The following is a 24,742-nucleotide window of genomic DNA, read 5'->3' on the forward strand; positions in this document are numbered from 1 at the left end:
AGAAGTGTACCCCAGCCTCCAGACTAGCACACCAAAAAATGCTGACTGGGTAATTTTTGTAGATAATTCAATTGCTACTCAACTGCTACAAAGGCTGGAGTTTGTGCAGAAAATAGATGCACCTCTTGAGGGTTTCTGGCTCCAAGCCAGGTACTTCATCCTCCTGTCCATTCCTGCTTCTGCTTCTGTCGGTGATCAAAAGTCAGTGACTGACATGGCTGCAACCACAACTGTCCCTGCTATCAGCCACGGCACAACAACAGCTTTTCAGAATAAATTTTATTTTCAGAATTTATTTTTGAATATGAGATTCACAGGTAAGTTGATTCCAGCAGAGGAAAACCCTCCAGAAGAACTGAGAACTGCCTACAGCTGAAATGCCATTCCTTGTTAACCAATTGGTTGACCAAATTTATACATAGTATAAGTACATGTTTACCTTCTATTACATGTATATATTATAATTATTCTCTTGATATAAATTACTCTGATTTCTACTTCAAAAACAAAGAGGATTTTTTTCAATCAAGTAAGCACTCTGATATTGGGATATGCAAAATCATGCAGATCAACTCCAAAGAGCCTTTTCAGTGAGCCTGTACATTTCATAGTGCAGTATCAACACAGGTCTACATCAGCCACAATGCACCACTGACTTCATGAACAGTTAAAACTTCTCAAACAACAAGACATCATTTGGTTCTGGTCTACACTTGGTACTTGACTTGATACAGAATTTGTAATTCCAGAAACTACAATCAAATAATCAGCTAGACAACACAGGCAACTAAGACATTTCAATTCTTCATAGATCTTTAGTCTCACTAATAGCTGCAACCTTGTGTTTAAAATTTACGGCCTGGATCTTCTTGACACAGGTTGCTAAATTACTTCACATAGTGACAGCTTAAAAGGCACTCACTCATGGAAGAAAACTAAAGTGAAGTAATGAAAATTGCAGGAGTTAAGTAATATGGAAATAAAATATTCAGTCATTTGGTTTAGTTACCAGTAACTAAAACATTACACATCTGAAGCACTTCATTTGTATCTCAGATAGCTCAAATGAAAATACATTACTAGTCTTGTGTCATACCCACCTCCATGCTGGAATGAGCTGGAATATCTCTGGCATCCTTAATTTCAATTCCAAAAGTTTTGTGCAAAAATTACATTCAACAAAAAACTTACTGGTAACTCACTGTTCCACTATTTGATCAAAGAACCTTCATAATCTTCAAATGATGAACACCACCTGTCTTAGAAATCTCTCAAATCTCGTTAAGCCAGCCTTTGAGGCATACTGGTTGAAAAAATCCAAAACCAGTCAGTGCTTCATGTTCTTTAAATAACTCCCTGACTGGTTTATCATTGTCATATGAACTAAACAAAAAGGTCTGGTCATGCCCCACTTTTAAAAAAAGACCTTTTGATCCTCTGTATTGTTCAGCCCTGAATCACAAGCTCTACACAGCATTTTCCAAACACTGTTTCTTATACAAAGGGGATAGCTTACACTGAAAGACTGAAAATAATTTCTCATTAGAACCAGAAACCTGAGGAAGAAAGGTTATAAGCTTTTGTGAGCTTCATGTCTGTAGTCCACAAGCTTTGGGAAACAATTTTAAATCATAATGCAATAGCAGGCAGCACAAAAGCTTTCTCTTTTATATAATGCAATCAATAATGCAATTTCTTCCACCATAAATCTGTAAGCATAGCAGAAGCTAAGCTCTCATAATACCACTGAAACACCAAGTTAGTTCACTGACATTCTTTAGGCGTCATAATGCCTTAAAAAAATGTGCTGTTTGTTTAAACGACAGTTTTAAAAGCCTACTTTTCCTGACATGCACTGCTTTATTGAGATACCTCTATCAGGCTGCCTGCTCCACAAACACCTGACCTGCATGGCCCAGGAGCTGTGTGCTTAGACTTCTGTCAACAGACTGTTTGAAGAGCAGTGATCAGAGTTGTCCATATCACATAAATAATCGGCGGCTCCTCTGGGGTCCCTTCAGACACGTCGGAGTGGCAGCACTCAACACCGCAGCTACTTTGGTATCAGGATCAGCTCAAGCTGCTAATTAGAAGTAAGATTACACTACCACTGCTTTTCCTGCTACACTTAAGGAAATGAATAGAGGCTTCAGTCTCACAGAAATCCAAGCTAGCTCTTTCCAAGCCCATGACAGATTCTTGAAAATGTTTAACAGAGAAAACAGAGCATCTGCCCATCTAAATTACTTCCACAACTGAACAGCTATATATGTTCAAAACAAACCAAGGGATGAATAAAGAATAATTATACTTACAAGCTTCCTCTTCTGGGGAGACTGAGCTCTTTCTGGAAAAAAAAAAAAAAACGAACCTTGAGTTAATTTTACTTTCTCTTATATATTACTGATTTATTTATCAATAAATGACTGAGGTGGAATGATAAAGAGCTGGCCATTTCCCAGCGCATGCTCAGTGTGGAACTGCACAGCTCTGCTGCTGCACATTCACAATGCACAGTCTGGGGTATGAAAGTTGCTCATTTTGCCTAAACAATCATTGCCTTTGGAGTTAAAAATCATAAGTACTCAACAGAGCAAACATAACTTTGAAATTCAAGCCTGAGCACAAATAAGGCTGTAATTAATTCTGTCCTACATACCTCATCAGCATCAGACCAAACCACTTCCAGAAGTGTGGAACGTGGTGTGCCTGCAGCTGCTGCGGTGTGGTCTCACACTCTCACCAAAAGGAAGAATTAATGCCATGGAGTGGATATGGGGGGTGATTTGGGCTCTCTCTTTCTTTTTTTTTTAGACATACATATTAGTTGTGTTATGTATTATAAAAAAACATTCGAGGCCAAACACAACTTCCGCTTCTCGGCAGCATTTTGCATTTCAGCAGCACAAGCAAAGGCAGACGGTGGATTTTTCTGTTTTTATTGCAGTCGATAGCCCGGGGGCATCCCCAGGCGGGGGCATTGCTGGACACGGCGTATCCCTCGGCACTGCTCATCACGGCAGTATCCCCCGCCGGGCACTGTCCCCCCCGAGCACTGCCCATCCCGGCGCTGTCCATCCCGGGCACTGTCCCCCGCCGAGCACTGCCCATCCCGGCTCTGCCCATCCCGGCTCTGCCCATCCCGGGCACTGCCCATCCCGGCACTGTCCATCCCGCACTGCCCATCCCCAGCACTGTCCATCCCGCACTGTCCATCCCGCACTGCCCATCCCCAGCACTGCCCATCCCGCACTGCCCATCCCGCACTGCCCATCCCGCACTGTCCATCCCGCACTGCCCATCCCGCACTGTCCATCCCGCACTGCCCATCCCGCACTGTCCATCCCGCACTGCCCATCCCGACACTGTCCATCCCGCACTGCCCATCCCGCACTGCCCATCCCGCACTGCCCATCCCCAGCACTGTCCATCCCGCACTGCCCATCCCGCACTGCCCATCCCGCACTGCCCATCCCGACACTGCCCATCCCGACACTGCCCATCCCCAGCACTGTCCATCCCGCACTGCCCATCCCGCACTGCCCATCCCGCACTGTCCATCCCGCACTGTCCATCCCGCACTGTCCATCCCGGCACTGTCCCTCCCCGGGCGCTGTCCATCCCGCACTGCCCATCCCGCACTGTCCATCCCGCACTGTCCATCCCGACACTGTCCATCCCGCACTGCCCATCCCGCACTGTCCATCCCGCACTGCCCATCCCGCTCTGTCCATCCCGCACTGTCCATCCCGCACTGCCCATCCCGCACTGTCCATCCCGCACTGCCCATCCCGCACTGTCCATCCCGACACTGTCCATCCCGGCACTGTCCATCCCGCACTGTCCATCCCGCACTGCCCATCCCGCACTGTCCATCCCGACACTGTCCATCCCGGCACTGTCCATCCCGCACTGTCCATCCCGCACTGTCCATCCCCGGCTCCGCAGTCCCCGGCCCCGCCCGGCCCCGGAGCTGCGCTCCCGCCGGACACCGCCAGGTGGCAGCCGCGGCCGCGGGCCCGGCCCCGATTCCGGGTTTTTCTCCTTAAAACCTCGGCACGGGCCGCGCTCCGCCCCGGCTGCCTCGCTCCGGCCGAGCCCATCCCCGGGTTCGGGGGGTAAGCAAGCACCAGCACAGCCCATAACCACTGGATGTCAGGGTACTGATCTACGGGATGTGTTTTTCATTCCTTCTAAGAAAAAAAAAATTTAAAAATCGGTGTTTTCACTGAATATTGGGAAAAAAAATCAATAGAAAAAAAAATAAAATCCATAACACTGTTAAGGTAATCTCTTTTCCATCTTTGGCCACAGTGTTTGTGCTGACTGACATGACTCACAATGCTATTGACAGGCAGTGACTGGTGTGATCAGTAACACGTTGGATTTGGCTTGAAGTTTTTCAAAGATACCAAAAAGTTACAGCCACTAATAACAAATACACAAATAAATAACTCTTATATGCCATTATTCTTTTCAAGTATTAGTTCTCCATAATTTGAAATTTCATTACAGTTTAACAGTACCGAGCAAATTCCATGTGTGAATGAATTATCTCCAGGCTGACAGCTTACAGCATGGAGAAATAAATTCCTGTCGTCAGACAAACTTGTCAAGATCTAATCAAAACACTTCAAGTGCCTAAGATAATAAATCATTAGCATCTATAACAGGTTGTGTGGTTTATATTCTAAAAAAGGTATTTCTTCCACTCTCATTTGCTAGAAAGAATTAGTTTCCAACTGTGAAACCTATGTAGCAAGGACAGCTTTTTGCTACTGCAAATGAATAAAAAAAACAGATAAGATATAGGTATTATATGTTATTCTGCTTCTTTGGATAGTGTGTTACTTAGACATGCATATCTATCTCTTTCATCATATGAGCAGCTGTATTTAATTTATGCTTTTTAAAGAAGATGGCACCTCTTGGCAGAAGGCACTCTTTCTATTCAAATGACATATTTCTATGGATTCCAACACAATAAGCCCCAGAAATTTTTAGAATGTATGTATAAACCTCTGGGATTTCATAGTACTGGATCAAAAAGCAAAACAGTGACCTTTAAATCTAACTACCTTCTAGTTTTTGAACTTCTAGGGTTCATTTTTACAAGCTTTGCTCTAGTCATTAGAGCTGAAAAGTCATTTAAAGGGGGAACACTCCCTTGCAGCAGCACAGCTCTGGTAATTGTGACTTGTAATTACCAGACATACATCACAAGAAACATGGTCCAGGAACAGGAATGGACAAATCCTTTCCCTTACAGAACTCTTGCTTTACTCAAACAATATGACCTTTAATACTTGCTATAATGAAGGTAATTCAGGATAAAATTCATGCAAGGTCAGGAGGAGGAATACCTGGGGCTTTGTTCCTGAAAACATCCCTTGGAAACTGAGTTTCCAGATAAGGAAGGAACAAACTCCTGGCAGATGACATCTCAATGCAATTGAAATATTATCCTATCCGTGCAGGAGTTGTCTTCATTCTGCACCACCACCTTGACAAACACAGTGCAGCTGTGGAATCAATAGGCAGTAGTTCACATTTAATACCACTGTGGTCTTGACAACAAAGAGCACAATCAAAACAATCAATTTTTATACCTGTTGTTCCACTATGCCTCAGTTCACGTTAGTCTTAAAATCCCCTTCACAAACCCTACCAGCCACAGAGCCCACCACGTCCTGGCCTCTGCAGCACTTTCCCTGGCCTCTGGAGAAATGACAATGCACTCTCCCAGCTCTCGGCCCTTCTCTGCCTCTCCAAAGCTGGTAACAGCCCCTAAAATCCCCCAGAACAGGCCATGAACAGTGGGGCCAAGGCAAAAGCACCAGAGCTGGACATTACACAACCACGAGCAGTGTAATGAGATTTGCTTTTCCCAAATCACCAGGGAGTTTGTGTGTGAAGTTACATCCCAGAGAGAAAATGCCTGGAGATGGAAAGAAGGAGGGAGCAGACTGCAGACAACTGCTGAACCATTTCCTATTTGAGGCTGTCCACTGCCAGGAGAACACTGCAGATCTCCAGGGGATCAAGTGGACAATGAAAATGCCTCCCAGAGATGGGGATACACTCACAGGGTTGAGACTCAGCTGGGTCTTAAGACAGCTCAACACTTCAATGTGTGCCATGGGACCACCAGAGAGTTTGTATGTTATAATGACAGGGTGGTTTCAAACATATGGAGTAGCACTACAAAAGCAGCGATTCAATAATTATGAAAAATGTAAGGGAAAAAAGCCCAACAGCATTCCACAAGCACCCTAAAAAGGTTAAAGTCTACTCAGAATTATATATAGTATCACTTATAGTAGAGATTAAATGTTTTAGTTAGTAAATTATGAGGTAGGTGGCATGATTTAACTGGTTTCCACTCACACCACAAGGGAGTTTGGCATTACATGTCCATGTATCCTGAAAAAATAAATCACATTTTAAGAGGTGAGACAACTAAGAAAAGAGTATTGAGCTGTGACTGCTTGGTCTGAAACACTATTTAAAGGGTGCACTGTAATCCTTTCAATATGCTAGTTCATCCTGAAGGACATTTTTCATTAAAGACCACCCTTCTGATGAGAACAACACAGGAACCTGCAAGATTCCAAACTGCCCTTTCTGACAGCACATCTGCCTCCCCGAGCACTTGTGCTGCCAGTAGCTATATTTATATAACCATTATTACTCCAGCCAGCTCCATGCCACCTGCTCTCTAGGTCAACAATACAACCCTCAAAACACAGGCTTACATTTATATTTGATTTATATGAAGTGCTAAATAGCATAAGAACACTATAAAATATTGGTGCACATTATTCACAAAGAACTTTCAGAAGTGGAAATAAAGAACTACTTTCACAGATCCTAAAAAATAAGGAGTGTATTAAATCTTGCAGTACCCAAATGACAAGAACAGACTGTTCTGAAAGTTAATTTTTTGTACCAGTTCCACATTTCAGGGCATAATTATTAAACATGCAACTTGATCTCTACAAGACAAAAGAAGCAGCAGATTTTCAGATGAGCAGTTAAAAAGGAACCTTGGGAAGGAAATTCAGCATTGCAGAATTTATAAAAAGCTGATTCAAATATCTGCCTTCAAAAGAGGTCCTTATATTTCCTTTTAAGTTCATCACCTCAATCAGGAGGCTATAAAATCAGTTGGACACCATATCATGCTACAGAAGAGGTTTCACAATAAGACTTGATCTTCCTTTTACAGGCATCAAGGACGCTAAAGAGAAAAAATACCAGTCATTTGAAAGATCATTTTTGTTTGCAAAATACATTGTTTAGTACATAGATACTGAAAAATTTATTCAGTTGTGGGTTTTTAGATACAGAAACTGCATCTGAAAACAGGAATGTTTCAGGTAGCAGGAAGAGTGCTGGCTTTTTGCATAGGTGTGTGCACACAATATGGAGAGGAAATAAAGTCTGGAAATCTATTTGTTCACTGACCTACAATACAACCCACATCGCTCCAGCAGATCCGCTATGTTATAAAAGTGTGAAAAAACAGGAACCCATCACTCAAATTTGTCACTTTCTCTCAGTCTTGTAATTTGTCCTTGAATATGCATCTGCACATATGGCACAGACCCACAGGCAAAGTTGGATGCTGGAGCCTGCACTGATGGCAGCTTAAATGGAGTCCTTGCAAATTAAAATGAGAACCATCGCCACACAGGATGTTCCATATTTTTGCCAGAGCAGACAGCATGATTCCTGAGATTGCTTTTGACCTTGGCTCCCTTGCAAGGCACTCACTATCATACCAGTTGGGACAATAGACAAATATTTTTACAGCTATAAGAGTAAATACATTTCAGTTAATAAGTTAATATTTCACAGATGATGAAATTCCACTGACAGTCAGTGACCTGGTACCATGCACTCTTGTTTTAATTTTTTTTCCTTTGCTGACTATGTTTGCTTTAGGGTATACTACCAACCAGCAGGGGATTAATTAAATCTCCCTCTATACATAACCATTTGCATTACAGAAATGATATAATGAGGGTTGGAATCTCCAGTTCTGATGGAAAGTACAACCTGGCCGTGCAAGGACAAACTGTAATCCATCCATCAGATTAACGGGAAGGAATTTTTCATGGTGATTAAGAAAAAAAAAAATGCCCCATGCTAAGCTTTTCTTTCTGCTATCAGAATCTGTCAGGAAAAATAATTTCCTTCTTTTCACCATATCACTGTAAATGGTTATTAAAAACAGCACTTCTCAATTTCTCTGTCTAGAAATGATTACATCTGAACTTGTTTCCCAAACTCATCAGTAAAGAATTTTAAACAGCAACACTGAAACCGTATCTGTACTGAAGGTCAGATGAACCTATGGAATATGCTGCAGATATTTTCTATAATTTACTGACTTTTTAGAAACTAAATTCAGGATCATACTGTTAGATCATCTGCTTAGCTACAGAGACACTTAAAATACACAAAACGAATACCCAGCCTCTTGCCAATAGCATTCAAAATATTCAGAGGACGTGCATTTAATTCCCAGACCTTTCTCTGCACTCCACTGAATTTATGTCTGCCATCACACAAATTCTAAAATGCCATGGATAGCTTAGTCCCAGGGCATCCCCCCATATTCCCAGCACCACCCAAACTGCCTGGAACCACCCTTTGCTAAGAAATCTCACCTTCATGGTGGCAAAGGGCCACAGCCTCCAGAAAGATGTGTGTGACACCAGAATAGTCCATAGTGTATCTGTTCACCCAGTGCTACCCTAAACATACTACAAGTTCAAAGCAAAATAAAGTTATTGTTTTGATTCATTTTCTACCTCAGCAGAAGTTGCACGACAATAAAAATACCATTTGCAACTATTCTAAAATATAAAACCAAATGGGGAAAAAACCCTCAGATGTTTAACTAACAGGCAGCCCTATTTCTCTAAATATTCAGTGTATATCAGTCTTTCGACCCACAGGTCACAAATCAGCCAATGAAGCATTTCATGCTTTTAGATCTCCCAGTCTTTCTTTTCTCTTCAGCTTAGAAATCCCTTACTAGTCAGCAAAATAAAAAGCCTTTGGATTTATTTCAAATTAGAGTTACTGCAGAAGGAAAGCAAGCTAAAAGCCCTTTAAACTTCAAGCAAAATTCTCAAACGGAGCAAATTATTTTCCCTCCCCCACCAGCCCTTCTGAATGGGCAACTTATTCTTTGGTAAGCAAAGCTAAGGATCCAGGTCACATCTGTGCATTAACCTGTCAAGAATATATGTGACCAGAAGCTTCCCACTAACCCTTCATATCACTTAACCTCAGGGCTTTCCATAAGATTATGGATTTTGGCTACTTGACCTAAACTAATTCCAGAATACATCTCAAAACAGGCAAGAATTCACACTTTCCTCAGAATATTTTCAGTGCCCACTCCCATGTGTGTATATATATACTATATCTATATGCATTTCAGTAAGCTGGAGTGTCTGCTCCATATTTTGTACATTACATCATGTTTTCCAGCTCAAAATACAACATTACACAGCGCACACCACGAGCCACTGCTCACGGCAACAAACGGGACTGAAACCACACGTCATGGCTCGGACTGGCAAATGACAACAAAAACAGTGGATGCAAACCACATTCCCAAGGGATGAAGGACCAGCCCCAGGGAAAGCCACAGCTTTTCCACAGCTCAGTGGGCACCCACAGCCCAGGGCAGGGTGGCACCCACATGTCTCTCACCAGCCAGAGCCATGAGTGACTTGCAGTCCTCCGGCTCTCATTTCCTCCACAGGATTCATTCCTATCTCTGTTTCTCAGAACCAGGAGCACAGGGTCACCCTGATTTCATGCCCTCAGTCAAGCAGAAGTCTCTTTCTTCCCATAATAAAGAGAATTCCTAGTTTTATATTTGATCCCAAGTTTTTCAGCAGTGGTTAAAGTAAGAGTGGCTTCTGAAAACTAAGACCTCTAAGAGCCCTGGTCACAATCACAGGGGTACAGCAACTCAGCTGTTCAATCCTGAGACATCAGCAAACTAATTTACTATTAACTTGGTTGTTTTCCTCAAGGCTAAAAAATAAAACCAACCATAGAAGCAGCCCTCTTCAAGTACACTTGCCAAACTTATTTTTAAATGTTATAGAGCACAGAAGAGACAATGGTTTTAAGGTGCAATTTCACAACCAGGAAAAAGTAAATTTAAATATTACAGCTTGAATTTTGCAACCCAGAGTTCTAGATGGGATGCAGAAGCATAGGGAAAAAACAGCAGAGCAGAAGAAAAACTATGAATTTACTCTCCTAACAGACAATCCATAAATTGCAACAGCAGCAGCTCCAGAAGACCATTATGATAACTTATTCCCCAAATTAAACAACAGCAGCAACCCAAAATATATGTATGTGTGTGTGTGTGTGTGTGTGTGTGTGTGTGTAGCAACAAAATAAAAAGTAAGAGATATGGTAGTCATCTGTAAATAAAAGGTTATACTTTAAAACCTGAGAAATAACACCAATAATAAATGCTCCAAATCTTCCTTATATATTTTTTGCACAAATTAGCCTAAAGGCAAAGGAATACTGAGAGTAATAAAGCACACAGCTTAGACAGCTCATTAATCTTTCTCATTACTTAATTCTAGTTTTACAAGGCCATGAAGCAGATTCCTGATGTGTGAAAGAGCCTGCCCAGCACTGAACACTCATCCCAAATAATGGGAGCAACTGTTCAAAATTCTCTTTCATTTTGCCAGACGGCGCCAGTTTCAGAAATTTAAGTCAAAAGGTCACATTCTGCAAAATTTTTGAAAATGCAGGGAAGAGTCTCATCTACAGAACTCCAGCTGTAATTCTATTGTTAGAAACCAGTCTTGAAATTACTCTGTCTTGACTTGCAGCAAAAATTCCTTCAAGACTGGGCATGCAATGGTCACAAGGAAACAGCCACAGCTGCTAAAAATGCCAAGAGCATTACAAATAAACAAATCTATTCTCCCCCTTGTAGGCTCATACTAATATTAATCTATGATTAAGTCAGTTGATATTTCTACTATACACACATCTACTCCTTAAAAGGTTGTTTTGGACAAATTAACTGTCACCAAGGCTACCTGACAACCAATTTGATTCTTGAAACTCTTTAAATGTCCCTTAAAACTGAATAACCAAGCCCAACAAAAGGATTCCACAAGAACCTTTCTGGTTTATCCTACAAAAATCTATATAAAACAATGAGCATCTCATGAAAACTCCAGCTCTGGCTCATCAGCTCATATTCATTCAGTGCACTGTTAACACAGGCTATGAACAAAAAAATCAAAGGTTACCCCTAAAATTATACTGAGATACATTGGTATTATATTACATTAAAATAAATTGGACATTCTTCATTCTTCAATACCATAGTTGAAAGAACAAAAGACACATGACCAGTTCAGTTAATGTCAGCAGCAGGTCTCTCCCACCAGTCCAAAGTCTGTCAGGCTGATTTCTCACTGACTCTCCAGTTGTAAAGTGTTGGAAAGCAAACAGGCAGAAATTTAATTTGGTGGTTGTTTTTGAGAGGCACTCCCCATGTCTCCAATTGCTTTGTCAATGTTAGGCCCAGACTTGTGACACACCAACAGAATTTTATCTTTAGGATTGTCTATTTCTCAATTAATTCAGACAAAAAGAAAAATGTGCCAGCTGGACAGCTGGACAGCTTGGCCAGCCCTAAAATAACACCAAGCTTCCTAACAGTAAAGCTCTGGGAGAAAGTTCCAGGGAAGAAAAACCATTTAGTTCCTCAAAAAGCCTCAACAATAAAGGTGTCTCCCATCCTTCCTTAAAGCTGCATCAAATCCATTCCACATTGATATGGGAACACACTCTCAGAAATTGAAAGCATAAGCAATCAATTTTAAAGATATTTAGTAATTAGTCCTAAAAGGATTTTCAAGCAAATAAAGCTCCCTTGCCTTCATCTAGTTTATGACTGATAGCATCTGTAACCTCACGTGGCATCCATTAAGTTCAGTAGTTAATTACATCTGCTCTGACCGGACATTATTTACAGAACAAGCAGATGTAATTTTCCACTGCTTAGCTAAGCTACATCAGGCACTTCAGCCTACCCCTCTGCTCACAAAACCACGGAAGGAGGGACAGACAGGGTGCTCTGAGCATTTTCTGCAAAGGAATAGTTACAGGCCATCATCCACTTAATGAAGAAATCCACACGCTGAGCACCACGTGAAAACTTGGAATAATCAGAGCCAGACAGTATTTACACCTCTGTAAGCAAACAAGAGAATTTCCACTTCTCTTCCTGCCCCCAGAAGTGAATAGTCTCTGACATTGCTTATGCCTGCTGGGCTCCACACTAGAACATAAACCCTTGACAGAAGTGATGAAAGAAAGGGCTCTGTTGCTTCATTCCCCAAAAATAAATACTTTTTTACATCAAAAGCAAAAGCCACAGATATTTGACATTTACATATATTATCTGTATAGGAAGAGATATTCACCCCTGGATATATTAGGTGGTTACACACCTAGCATGACTCATCTCAGTGATGACACAAAGCCTTTATACCACAACTTTTTATTATTAGTTCTGAAAAACAATCATTTCAGTGAAAAAAACAAACATTACATTGGAACATGCTCTCCTATCATCTTTCACACATACTTTCAAACTAGTTGGTGGGGGTTTTTCTGCCTAGGCATATTTAAATTAATCATAAAGACAAAAAATATATTAGAAAAAAAGTAATTAAATGGTCCTCTCAATTTCAGTGAGACAGAACTGTAATAATCATCAACTGAACTCTAATTTTAAAATTACAATCTTATATTAACTTCAAGGGTTCAACAGTGTGACATTGCTCTAAGATGGAATTTAAAATAGGAAACTGCAAAGTGGTGCTAGGCCAAACTCAGCATTCATTTACAGATCAAACCCAATGTGGGGAAAGTTTTCTCCTCATGTAGGTAAGAAAAACTTCAGGCTTAGAAGAGACAGAACATATCTCACAAAAGCAGCATTTATTGCTTTCAAAATGAAAGACAGGTGAGCTGGGAACCATAGAAACTGAACAACCTCATCCCTGGGCATATTTTTAAAAACCACATCCAGCCCTGTCCTTCAGTTACATCATAAATTCTGCAAATGTCAAGAGAACTGAAGGTTTTGGATCACTCAGATTTCTCCTATGAAAAAGCATGGGATACATCTAAGCATCTTTTACAGATTTATTTATGAACAACCCTACATTTAATATAGTTGGATAATTCAGGTTTACTCAGTGCCAAGAGATCTGTTTCAGAGTAAAGGAAAATTCATCCCCAATTAAAGCAGTGGTAAAATACAGGCACTCACTCCCAAAGCAGAGATTTGAGAAAGTGCAGACTGTGCCTAATGACTTTTAGTTCTGATGGGTGATTACTGTGCTCTGTAATGGGCTGACAGAAACAGCTGATTCTATTACAAGGACATGTTCTGGCAAGGATTCTCTTTCTGTTGCATTTAAATTATAAATATGGACTCTCCTGAAAATATCAAGACAAAAGATACTAATCGATATCTAAAACTTCTGCCTTCTGTCCTTTACCATACTTCAAATTAGAACAAACACTGACCTCATCACCAGGAAAAGCCTTGCAGGTACTCAGGTCTGTCTGCACTGTAATTTCTCTGCTGTGCATTCCTCTTCATCCTCTACTCCTTTTAGAAAAAAACTGCAAGGTTTTTTTAATTCAGCTGTTGGCTTCAAAGTGAGGTTTTAAGGTATATTCCTGTTTGCATTTATGGGCACAGAAAAAATTTCCAAAGACTTCGCAAGACCCGAAAATTCATCACCAATTGTCACTGAACAGTCTCTTTCTTCAAAGAGGATTTGGGAAGGGGCTTTTCCTCAACTTGACAGGTCTCAAAACCACAAGTCTAATCAATGGCCTTGTTCACACTTTCAGGTTGAATTCAATGCATGATTAAAGCATTCAGCTCAGAATAGCTTCTGGGGAGCCAAAAAGTCTTTAATACAATGTTTTTAACTCGATGTCTGAAATGTGCTATAGGAGAACTTGAATACCAGAACCAAAGTCCCTGCTCCTCTGATACATATTTCATAAAAGCTACAAAAAAAAAGCTACTCATACTGGAAAGAAAAAGCAGCATGGAACTGCAAACTATCTAACAGGCAAAAAGCTTCAGTACATCGAAGCATTTAAGTACAAATGGTGTTCACACTACCTAAAAACCAGGTCTATACCTCTGCACAAGCTTTCCCACTGCTCTTTTTTGAAGTTTTGATGTCATTTTCTTTTGTCTATCCCACCTCACTAACAACCAGCCCAAGCTCAATAGCTTTTTGCAGAGTAGAAGTTACAATTTTGATGTGCTGCTATGTGGATTAGAAGACTTCTTATACAAAGAATGTTTGCTGTGGACAATAAAAAAATTCTTATGTTGATAACTAATAGGGGGGAAAAAAGTATGAGATATTTCACTGAACTTGTTACATTTTTGAGAGGGACCAAACTGCAAAGAAATAACGAAAAATATGGAAGTTTAGTGACCATCTGTGAAGAACTAACCGAAATAGCTTTCAAAGAATGACTCAAGGTTTCATTTCCTGATAGCAACCATCTACCCATGCTCCATGGTATGATAAGTTATCTTCTCCATCAAGAAAATTCTTGGTTTATTTCCCTTAGATGTTTAACCCCTTAATCCCTATTTCCACAATGTTTTCTCTCGAGCAATGCTGCCACAAGCTGTACTGGTGCTCCCAAATTCTCACAACAGAAGTGCAATTTCAGCAGCCAGAACAAAGGATTAGTAAAAGCATTAAAGTGATCCTGCAGAATCACTCAGTGCATACACAAAAATTGAGTGAATTTCATTAATTCATTCTCCTCCAAATTTAAATGCTGTGAAAACTGATAATTTTCATTTCAATAAAACAGTTTAGAAACTGATAAAATAGTTCCAATGTGGTTTGACTGCAACAGGCTCAAATCTCTTTTAACATGTCTCACTTTTCAGTTTCTCACAAAGTAAAAAGCACAGCAAAGAAAAGGCAAGATGGTGATTCCCATTTAAATTCCCATTTAAATCCTATTCTCGGAGCTGAAACATCGCTCCGAATTCACCACTGGATTTTAAGCATTTCAGTTTAATCAGGAGGAAAGAAACTGGAGATTTAAAGATTTATTTTTAATGCAAACTTTGTACTTGTTGAATTCAGAATTTTAACACCAGAAAGCAAACCCACCTTCTAGTCAAGGAATTACAGAGGACTGGCTATAGGGGGATTCCTCTAACACACACACCCAAAAGAAACCCAGTGCAGCTCCTGGGGTTAGTCCAGATTTACATATATGCTAAATGAAAATTTAGACTTAACAGCTCAAATGATCTTTCCTCACTTACATGATTTTAAAAAAAGGTGTGTCACAGGTACCACTTTATTTTCACTGTTTTTAATTCCACAGTAGCTTTTTAAATAATGAATATTTATTTTCTGCACATCACTTACTTTTGTAGAAGTATTTATCTTTGAAACATTTAAAAGTCAGGTTAGTATTTATTAAAGAAAAATCCTAGGATGGCTCACCTGGACAAGAACTATCAGAGACTGGGCAACAAAACCATTTAAAAGCAGTTTTTCAGATGTAGTGAGCCTGGTGTCTTACTAGGTGAGCCCCTGGGAAAGTCTATTGCTTTGTTAACATGGTGTTGGGTTATTTTTCAGATGAAGGTAAAGCAACTCAAGTCATATTCCCTCCCCCACCTGAAAGAAGCTGCCCAGCATTTATGTCCAGAGTGCTTAAATTGCTGTGTACATGCTCCTTAAAAAATAAAATCAATAGACATTATGCCTACTCTCTTAAAAATCAATACACATTATAGATTAATAAAATATTCTTTTCATTTTCCCATTTTCATTTTATTCCAATTGAATGTTTATAGCCTCTCTACTGAAGTTTAACATTAAATGCAAATGGACAGAGAGTATTTAAATATGTGCTGGTTCTAGGAAGCAGAGTCTGTACTGTTACACAAACTTGAAAGGATTGTTTGTAAAATTACCATACTGAGGAGGGCTAAACCTTATTTTCAACCTTAATACTTCAAGTTTTCCTAATTTCAGTGTACTTAAATGGCATTCCACTGTTCAGACCTAGAAACTACTACAGCAAATGACTGGCCAAAAAAAATGGTATTTTTAAAACAGTATTGGAACCTCACTACACAAATGTCCATCCATTTCAATGGAAAAGGTGAGAAATTAGGCTCATTGTAGTGTCTGAAAATCTCCAACTGTGGCTTCCTTCATGCCTAGAAGGTTTTTGCTTCACAGATTCAGGTATTCCCATCAAAGCAAATCAGTCTCTGGAGCCTGGGAAAGGCAGAGACCAAAAAAATAAAAAGGGCTCAAAAAAAAACCAACAGGTAAATAAACAATATAATAGCAAGATACAGGAAAGGGAAATGAATCTGGCTACAATGCCAGGGAGCTACCATGTGTGCAATACTAGGCATAAAGCAAAGTAGAACTTACAAGTGCTTCTACATGAATTCTAGAAGGCTGAAAAATAAAACAAAAGTATATTTGGCATCAAACAGCCACCCTCTGCAACAGGCATCCCACACACCTGCCCACAGGAGGATAACCTGTGGGATAGTGTTGTCAGTATTCACTTAGCAGGATTGATGGATTAAGCTGTGGGAGCAGGGAAGATGCTCTGCAGGTGAAATTTACCGGGATAAAAAAATTACAGAAGAAATGCATCACAGAATCCCTTTGGGCAGGAAACCCAGCCTGTAAGAGCCAAAAATACAGTTCCAGGCCTGTGCTACCAATTCTCAGTTCAAGGCAATGGCAACAATCAGGAAACATTAAATAAGATCGGGGAAGCTGCAAAGTTAGAACAAGTCACAACAAAGGAAGACTTCAATCTGGGCCAGTGCTTCACCAGGATAACAGAAGAGCAGTCTGAACTCAAAAAAGAGATGCTATTTTGGGTTTGTCCTCAGCTTTCTACATTCCTTTTTAGTGCCCACAGCATGACTCTGTCTTGACTGGGGTGCAGTGTTCCTCCTGGGCAGAAGCCTAAGGTCCCAAAGACATGATCAGCTCCCATCACACCTCATTCCTCCTTTTTACTCCTTTATGTTGTCCACACATGTGGGCTGCTAATCTCTTGTCTACAGATTCTCACACACAGAACTGGCAGGTATTCCAGAGAATGTTATCACAGAAATCCTGTATTTCAATGGCCCACTTGGCAACCTCGAGTTACCCTGGAAGCATCCCTCCCTGAACCTCCCACACAGAAACAGAGTTAACTGCATTTATTCACACAATCACCCACAGCACTGACAGCTTCCCCTTATCCTTGGGGGCATCATCTCTGCTGCAGGAGCCAAGGATGCAATGACCATGTCTGGAAGGTGGATCTTGTCCAAAAGGTGAGGTCCATCCTCAGCAGCAGTGCAGAGGGGCTGCCCCTGCAGGTCTCACCTCTGAGCCTCTCTACTAAGTTTGGGCAGTTCAAGCACTTTAAGAGCAAACCTCTGCTCTCAGTGCTGAGAGCTCCCTGAACCACACCCACAAACACACTGAAGACCTGCTCCATCATGTCATCTGCATGCTCTTAGACACAGATTTTTACCTGTCTCCTGTGTTTAACAGTGCGTTAGCTACTAGAAGCTGATGCTAATTAAGCTTCTCCTTTAAGTAGTGATTAAACTTACTCTCCTTCCACTCTATTCTACTTTTATTAAGTAAATTAAAAATAGGTGAGATCTATCCAAAAGCAAGTTCCATTTTTTGAGTTTATGGGCTTCTTCTTAAATGCTGACTTGAGGCATTCTCTCTTCGCTGATGACAGCCAACCTTTTCATTGTCCCCTGTTCTACATACAAGTTATAAATTTCTTTTCCTTTCACTCCTGCATCTCTGAACAGGTTAGGCATTCTCAGTATCCCAGATGATCAGGCAGAAAGCTGACTAATGCTGTAGGTGGGTCAAAAATCTTACTTACAGAACTAGGGAAAACAAACGCAAACAATTACTGCAGAATTTTTAAAATGTGCTGTTATTTTATTACTGCAAAATGTTAGAAATTTGAGATTTGAGTTTTCCTAACTTAATTCCAGGATACAGTGCAATAGCAGATACTGCACAGAACCAAATATGGGTTTCCTGTAAATCCTAGCAGTGTGAGAATTTATCAAGCAAGTGATCAACAGAAGGCCAGAATCAGGATATACACAAGTAATTCCTCACACACCTACAGCCAAACTAAGACTAATTTGAAAAAGGACAGAGGACAAATTGTGAAGACAATGGACAGCTTTGATTGGGGAATAAAAGGCAACCAGGCTGTTAGGCAGCATCAGGAACGGGATGGAACATAATATGGAAATTATTCTAATGGCATTAGCTCAATCAGAAGCACATCAGCAGCTCTGATGCCATGTCTGGTTCTGGGCACATTGTTCACAAAGAAAAATCCCAGACTCCTGGCCAAGACAGCTTGCTACTATTCTTGAAATTCATTTTCCTATGAAATACATACTTGAGCCTAAAGCTAGAAAAAACCCTCCAACCACCACTGAACAGGTTTTCATCAGAAAGGAAATAACTTGTCTTTCTAGCCAAAGGAGAAGTATCTTCAAACACCTGCAGTGTGAAGCACTGCCTTCCACAGCTCAGCAAGGAGTGCCTCCAGTTTATCTCAAATGAATATTCAAATGCTGGCAGCCATCATTCCAGCACAAGAAGTCTTTGGCTGAAGTGAGGACAGTCTCATGGATTAATTGAGGGAAGAATTCCCACAGAAGGAAAGCTACTCGGAACAAAGGACAATGGTGGCACAAGAAATGATGCATACAAATAGGTGTGTTTCCATTTCCATACAAATGGAAACTAAAAGTTTCTGATTTTCAGAAGACTGCTTGTACAACAGTAGCAGTGAAGTGCTTAAATTCTTTGTGGTCCCAAAGAGATACAACTGGACAGTATATATACATTATTTCATACACACACACAATTTCTATGAATACACAGGCACAAAGAAATTCTATTTTCCTGGGATAAATGGAAAGCTCACACATTTCCTTTTGTATGTATACAAACTTCAAAGACACCACAAGAGCAAATTTTGTTCTGATGCACCACAGATTACAGCATTATTTCCAACACCTTCTTTTACAACTGACTTCTTTCTTTGGAAAACAAAAGACTTGAAAGCCACAGGTTTCTGGAATGCATTTTCTACATGTGCAATTTATGGAGGCACTCAAAAACAGCCTACAATATATATAGCAGGCAAACTGAGAAAGCTCAGGGCAAGAGGAATTTTCCTAATCTACTTAAGCACAGGATTTTTTTAGTGCCAACATGGCTGCTGCTATATGCCTGTGTCTCCCTGTCCTAAGCCTGTTTGCTTTTTGTTTTCTGTTTAGTTTGATTCTCTGGGGGGGCTTAATTGTTTTTTGCTTTTTTGTCTTCATGGTAGGATTCCTTTATTATCTGATTTTACGGCTGCCATTACCATTTTCTGTGGGAGCACTTTTTTGTTTGTTTTATGGCCCACCTTCAGTGAATCCTCTTTAGTACAATCAACCTTTTCGGATTTTTGCTCCGCTCCATTATTCTACTGCACTACAGTTTACTTCTGAGGGATTTGCTGCAAGACTCTCAGCCCCAATTTCCAGCAAATGAGGACTACAGAAGGATTCATCTGCTGCTGATACACAGAAGTCTCAGCTGAAATACTTCTTATGCCACAAATGTGTCATTTGGGATGGATGGAGGGAAATCACCACATCTTTTCACAAGAGGATGCACTCCAGGAGTAGGAATGAAACTCCTGAAGACACCGTGGATCAAGATTTCTTCCAGGAGAAGGAAGAGCTACCAAGAATCCAAAGGCTTTGTCATTTGACTGCCATTCCACCAGCAACTATTGTGAGCTGTTACTTCAGGTTTTTGCATCTCTAATCACAGAGGTTTTCACCACTAAAAAAGGAATTAGCATCTTTGTGTTAATCAGTGAAAATATTTACTTGAATTTTGACTTGGTTATTAAATTTCATACTGCACATACTTACAGTACAGACTTTAGAAATACACTGCTTGATTAATCTCCACCATTAATGCTGCAACAGGAGGAGAGTGACAGGTGTCTCCTGAACAGCTTCTGGAGATGAAGATGCAATTGTTCTTAACTGAGAAAGGATTATTTCAGATCTAACTCTGATTGCTGGCAGTGTTGTTAATGCATCAGCATCTTGTATTATGTGCAAAAATTAAAATTATAATTCTGTATGCTTTGGGGAAAGTTCTACTTTGTCCAGCATCAGGGGACAACAGGAGCTATCCTTCTTTTCTTTCAGCATTAGCTTGTTATTATGTCTTGTGCATCAGAATGCAACCTCCCATGTCCAAAAATCAATTTCTTGTAAAAAGAAATTTCTTTCTCTCTGTTGAAAGTTCAAATTGTTTTTAGCAAGTGATCGTATTTCATATTTTGCTGTTATTGAAGTTTTAATCTCCTCCCTGCAACTTGGAGGTATTATTGCATAACCTCAGTGCATATTGGCTGCCCTTAAATATTGCAATTGAGTTTTCCCCATTGTTTCAAGACTGTCCTTGAGGAACAGCATAAATGGTTTTATTTCTCAGTTAATTCTTGAACTGTCTGCAAACCAGGCTGTGGTCAAATGCTTGGAGGTGCCCAGGTAAGGACAAGACAAAAAGACTCAAAGCTGCCCCATCTCAGTCAGATGCAGTAGGTGACCACACTCACAGCTGCAAGTCTATTAAAAGCCTTACTCACATTATCTTAATTAACTTTCTTAACATTTGCCTACCCTGGAGAATTCATCTGAAGTTAAAAGCTGTCTTGGGTTTCTATTTGGGCTCCAAAATTGGAATTATGTTATGTTTCAATTTGAAATTCCATGAAATTGACAGCTTTGTCTTTGAACGCTTGAGATCAAAATAGTACAGATGAATTTTTACCTGTAACAGAAAACAGGAGACCTTATTCACATTAGTAACATTAGCACTTTTCTTGTATTGTTAGTACTAATGTTTGTATTTTACTAATTGAGCTAATACTGCATATTGTCCCCTTATCAGAGTTCTACTTTGTATGTTGCCAGTCCTGTGGCATTAGGTATTTTGTAGGATGAGTGTTCTATTTCTTATTTGATACTCATAATTTTAAGATTTTCATGAGCTGATCTCCATGTCATGATTTTTTATTTCTGCAAGACAACTCCTACAGCTATTACATGAGTTCTTTAAGGAATTATGATTCACATTCTGATATCTCTTACACTATTTAACATGTGTCAAAATAAATAGTAGAAAAATCCTTTTTAATGCAAAAGAATATCTGCATGGATATTGCACAAATCTTTATCAACTGAAATACTATTTGAAGATTTCCATTCCAAAGCAATTACCACTCCTGCAGAAGAAAGCAGCTGATGAAACAGGGGGCAGAAAAGATCAGCACTTAATCCATTATCACATCCCAGTAATGCTAATCTAGGTGTAAGATTAATTTGGACTTCAAACATATTAAAGCAGCAAAATAAGATTTGCTTCCAGGAATGTTCAAAAGACAGTATATCCATATGATCAGATTCAACATTTACTGCAACCTTTCATCCATAATATGAATTTGAAACCGACTCAGACATTTAGTAAAAGATAATACACATAGATGATGTATGGAATCACTTACAGGACCCAAACATGGATTTTAATATGAGAAACAAAACTTAATGAGATCGTCTTCTCTGACAGGGCAATTAAAACACAAGAAGCGTATTTCCAGAGCAATCCCTTCAGCATTTCTCTCATGGAAACTTACTCAACTATTTGGATGTAGCATTTTGTTGGTTTCTACCTATGAGGTTTCTATTCTCCTTAATTCTGTGTTTTTCCCTAAGAACTTGACAGTTACTTGATAAATCAATTTTAAAAACATTTAGTTTAGCCTGCCTGACCTTAGAAGTTGGTGTATTATTTCTAAAGTAATTTTTTCCAAACACAAAAATTCAATAACCTACCAGTTTATTTCACAGCAGCAATGGTGAATAACCTCTAAGCATCTTGCTACTGTTAAATCTAAAGTTTCTACGTTTTCATTTTTGTTTCCACAACTTTGATTTCTGTTAAATTTACAAAGGCAAACAATTCTTAGCAAGTTGACAGGTATCTCTTTTTACTTGGGATTTCAACTGCTCAGTTTACCTGCCACTGACTCAAGAACTCATTTTACTGTAACAAGAACTAACAGTATGCATAAAGATTCACATGGGAAGGCTTTGAAAGGCTCTGGACCTTCTGGGTTCTTACCATTCCTACAGCCTGGCATTTGGATTTCATCTTCCTGCCTCCCTAATTTCCTGTTAACTTCACAAAGTTCTCACTCAGCCACCACCAAAACACAGGCTCAAATATATACTTGTCTTTTACTAACAGCTCCATGGCCCTCCTGTGCTGGGGACTCCAGAGCTGGACACAGAGCTCCAGGTGGGTCTCACCAGAGCACAGCAGAGGGGAAGAATTCCCTCCCTTCCCTGCTGCCCACAGTGCTTTGGATGCAGCCCAGGACACATTTGGCTTTCTGGGCTGGGAGTGCCCATGGCTGGGGCATGTGCAGCCTCTCACCCACAGCACCCCCAGGTCCTTCTGGGCAGGGCTGCTCTCCATTTGTTATCTCCCAGCCTGGAACTGTGGTTGGGATTGCCCCAACACATGTGCAGGACCTTGCACTTGGCCTCGGTGACCTTCATGAGGTTCTCACATGTCATTTCTGACACGTGTCCAGGTCCCTCTGGATGGCATCGCTTCGCTCCAGCGTGTCACCCGCTCCTGAGTGCAGCATGGTGTCACCAGCAAATCTGCTGAGGGTGCCCTCAATCCAACATCACCAACAAAGCTGTTAAACAGGGTCAGTCCCAGCTGAGGAAACCCCTCATCACCGGTCTCCACTTGGACATCAGGCATTGACCGCAACTCTGAGTGCAACATCTATTTCAACTTTCATTTTTCTCACGTTACCTCATTTTTAATTAAGAAAGATTTCCTCTGCATTTTATTTAAAATTTTAACCTTTAAAAACTAATATCCTGCTCAAATGCTATGAATGTTTATCTCTACCTTATTCCTCTCTCTTATTGCATTTTATGATCTTTACAGCTACTTTGACTCCTTTGGCTACATTTTTTAAGCATAAATCATCAAAATGGCCTTATTTTGAAAAAATCTTTACTCCATTCAAGGAATTAAGTACAGTTTTTTTACTACAGCTTCAAATAAATTGACAAATTTTTTTTGTCTTCATAATCAGTTTCTGTTTTCTGTTTCATTATGGTTTTCTTACTGCTATGGAGCAGTTTAGAGCTACACAAATAACAAATGGTAGATTCAGAGGGGGGAAAAAAGAGGGCTGATTATTGAACAGTAAAGTGAATGTTATTTCAAACAGATAAAAAATAGATACTTGTCCAAATATATCTCTTTGCATGGTCGAAAGACTGAGAGCAGAAACAAGATTTTAAGAGAGGCATGTTAAGTAAAAGCCTATAATATTGCTCAAGCTGTTCCAAAATACAGTGCTTAAAACCAATTTCTAGCCATAACAACTATCAATCATGATCTGTTACACTAATAATAGGATTGTTTTCTATTTTTGCTTTTTTAAAATTGGCACACATCCAAGATGAAAAGTGGCAAAGAGGTTTTCTCCCCTGCCTTTGTGTAGCATAATGTACTCCCTAAACCTGCTTGTTACACAAATATTAAAGAGGAATTCCCTTTGTTTTGTGTTCTACCAGAACTAACTCAGCATCCCAGAGTGCTTGCAGCTTTCACCCATATATTTGGTTCACCCATCCTTCCCCATCCTAACCACAACCTGTTCCACACAAGACCAACGTAAATTTATGCCTGTCATTGGTTCCTGAAAACAAACAACATTTGTTCATTTCTTTTTTTATAAACTTAACAAAAGTCACATCAACCATAAGAACCTTCAGCAAAGACCCAAAAATTCAGCCCAGGTACAAAGGTGGCCTCTTTTTATTTCTACGGCTAAGTATCTTGCTGTTTTGATTTTTTGGGTTTTGTTTTGGTTCTTTTCCAAGAGAGCAGGGGGCTCTTGAAATACCAACAGGAATCATTCTAATGCTTTCTGAAATCTGCCTTCTAGGAGTTTAGAAGCACTAATTCTTCACCAAGAGTATTTGGGGAGAAACCAAGGTTGCCAGCTGGGGAAAAAAAAAAGGCAACCATTCAATTTCAAACATCCCTTCTGCTCTAAAGTGGTCAGGTTTCATTTGCACAATGCACCCTGCTGACGTTAATTTAGCAGCCCTCTAATCAAGCTCACTTCCTGAAAGAAAAGCAGAGAATATTGAAATGATGGTTGTTAAACTCCAAAGTTTTCAGAAAACAGAAGGAACTTAACTATAAAACCCCCTTTTGAGTCCCATTATAGAACATGCACAGTTCTGTGTGACTTCACCTGTGGAACTATTGGGATCTGGCAGGAGGATCTGCACTGTGGCGTAAGGATAAACGAGGAATAAAGAGGGGAGGCAAAGCCCTCTTGTGACAAGGCTTCAATTTGCCTACAATGGAGATTTTTTTTTAAGTCCAAAACCACAAATGAATGGTTGTTTCTTGAAACACTCATTTTCACCTGATATCAGTCATGAGCACATCAAGAG

At 40.1% G+C, this 24,742-nt stretch overlaps 1 protein-coding gene and 1 long non-coding RNA gene across 13 annotated transcripts in view; one reads left to right on the plus strand and one right to left on the minus strand.

Moving 5' to 3' along the window:
- MAST2 (microtubule associated serine/threonine kinase 2) overlaps positions 1-24,742 on the minus strand; it is a 215,899-nt gene that overhangs the window by 104,664 nt on the left and 86,493 nt on the right. For all 12 annotated transcript variants that reach the window (XM_038144782.1, XM_038144784.1, XM_038144781.1 and 9 more), the window contains one exon: positions 2,316-2,347. In XM_038144782.1, coding sequence (XP_038000710.1) covers positions 2,316-2,347 — 32 coding nt within the window. The remainder of the gene's footprint in view (positions 1-2,315; positions 2,348-24,742) is intronic.
- On the plus strand, positions 12,114-23,355 carry LOC119704093. The gene is made up of 2 exons (XR_005257839.1): positions 12,114-20,731; positions 22,840-23,355. It is a non-coding gene; the product is annotated as an uncharacterized LOC119704093 (long non-coding RNA).

Source organism: Motacilla alba, chromosome 8 (genome assembly GCF_015832195.1).
Source record: "Motacilla alba alba isolate MOTALB_02 chromosome 8, Motacilla_alba_V1.0_pri, whole genome shotgun sequence".
NCBI lineage: Eukaryota > Metazoa > Chordata > Aves > Passeriformes > Motacillidae > Motacilla > Motacilla alba.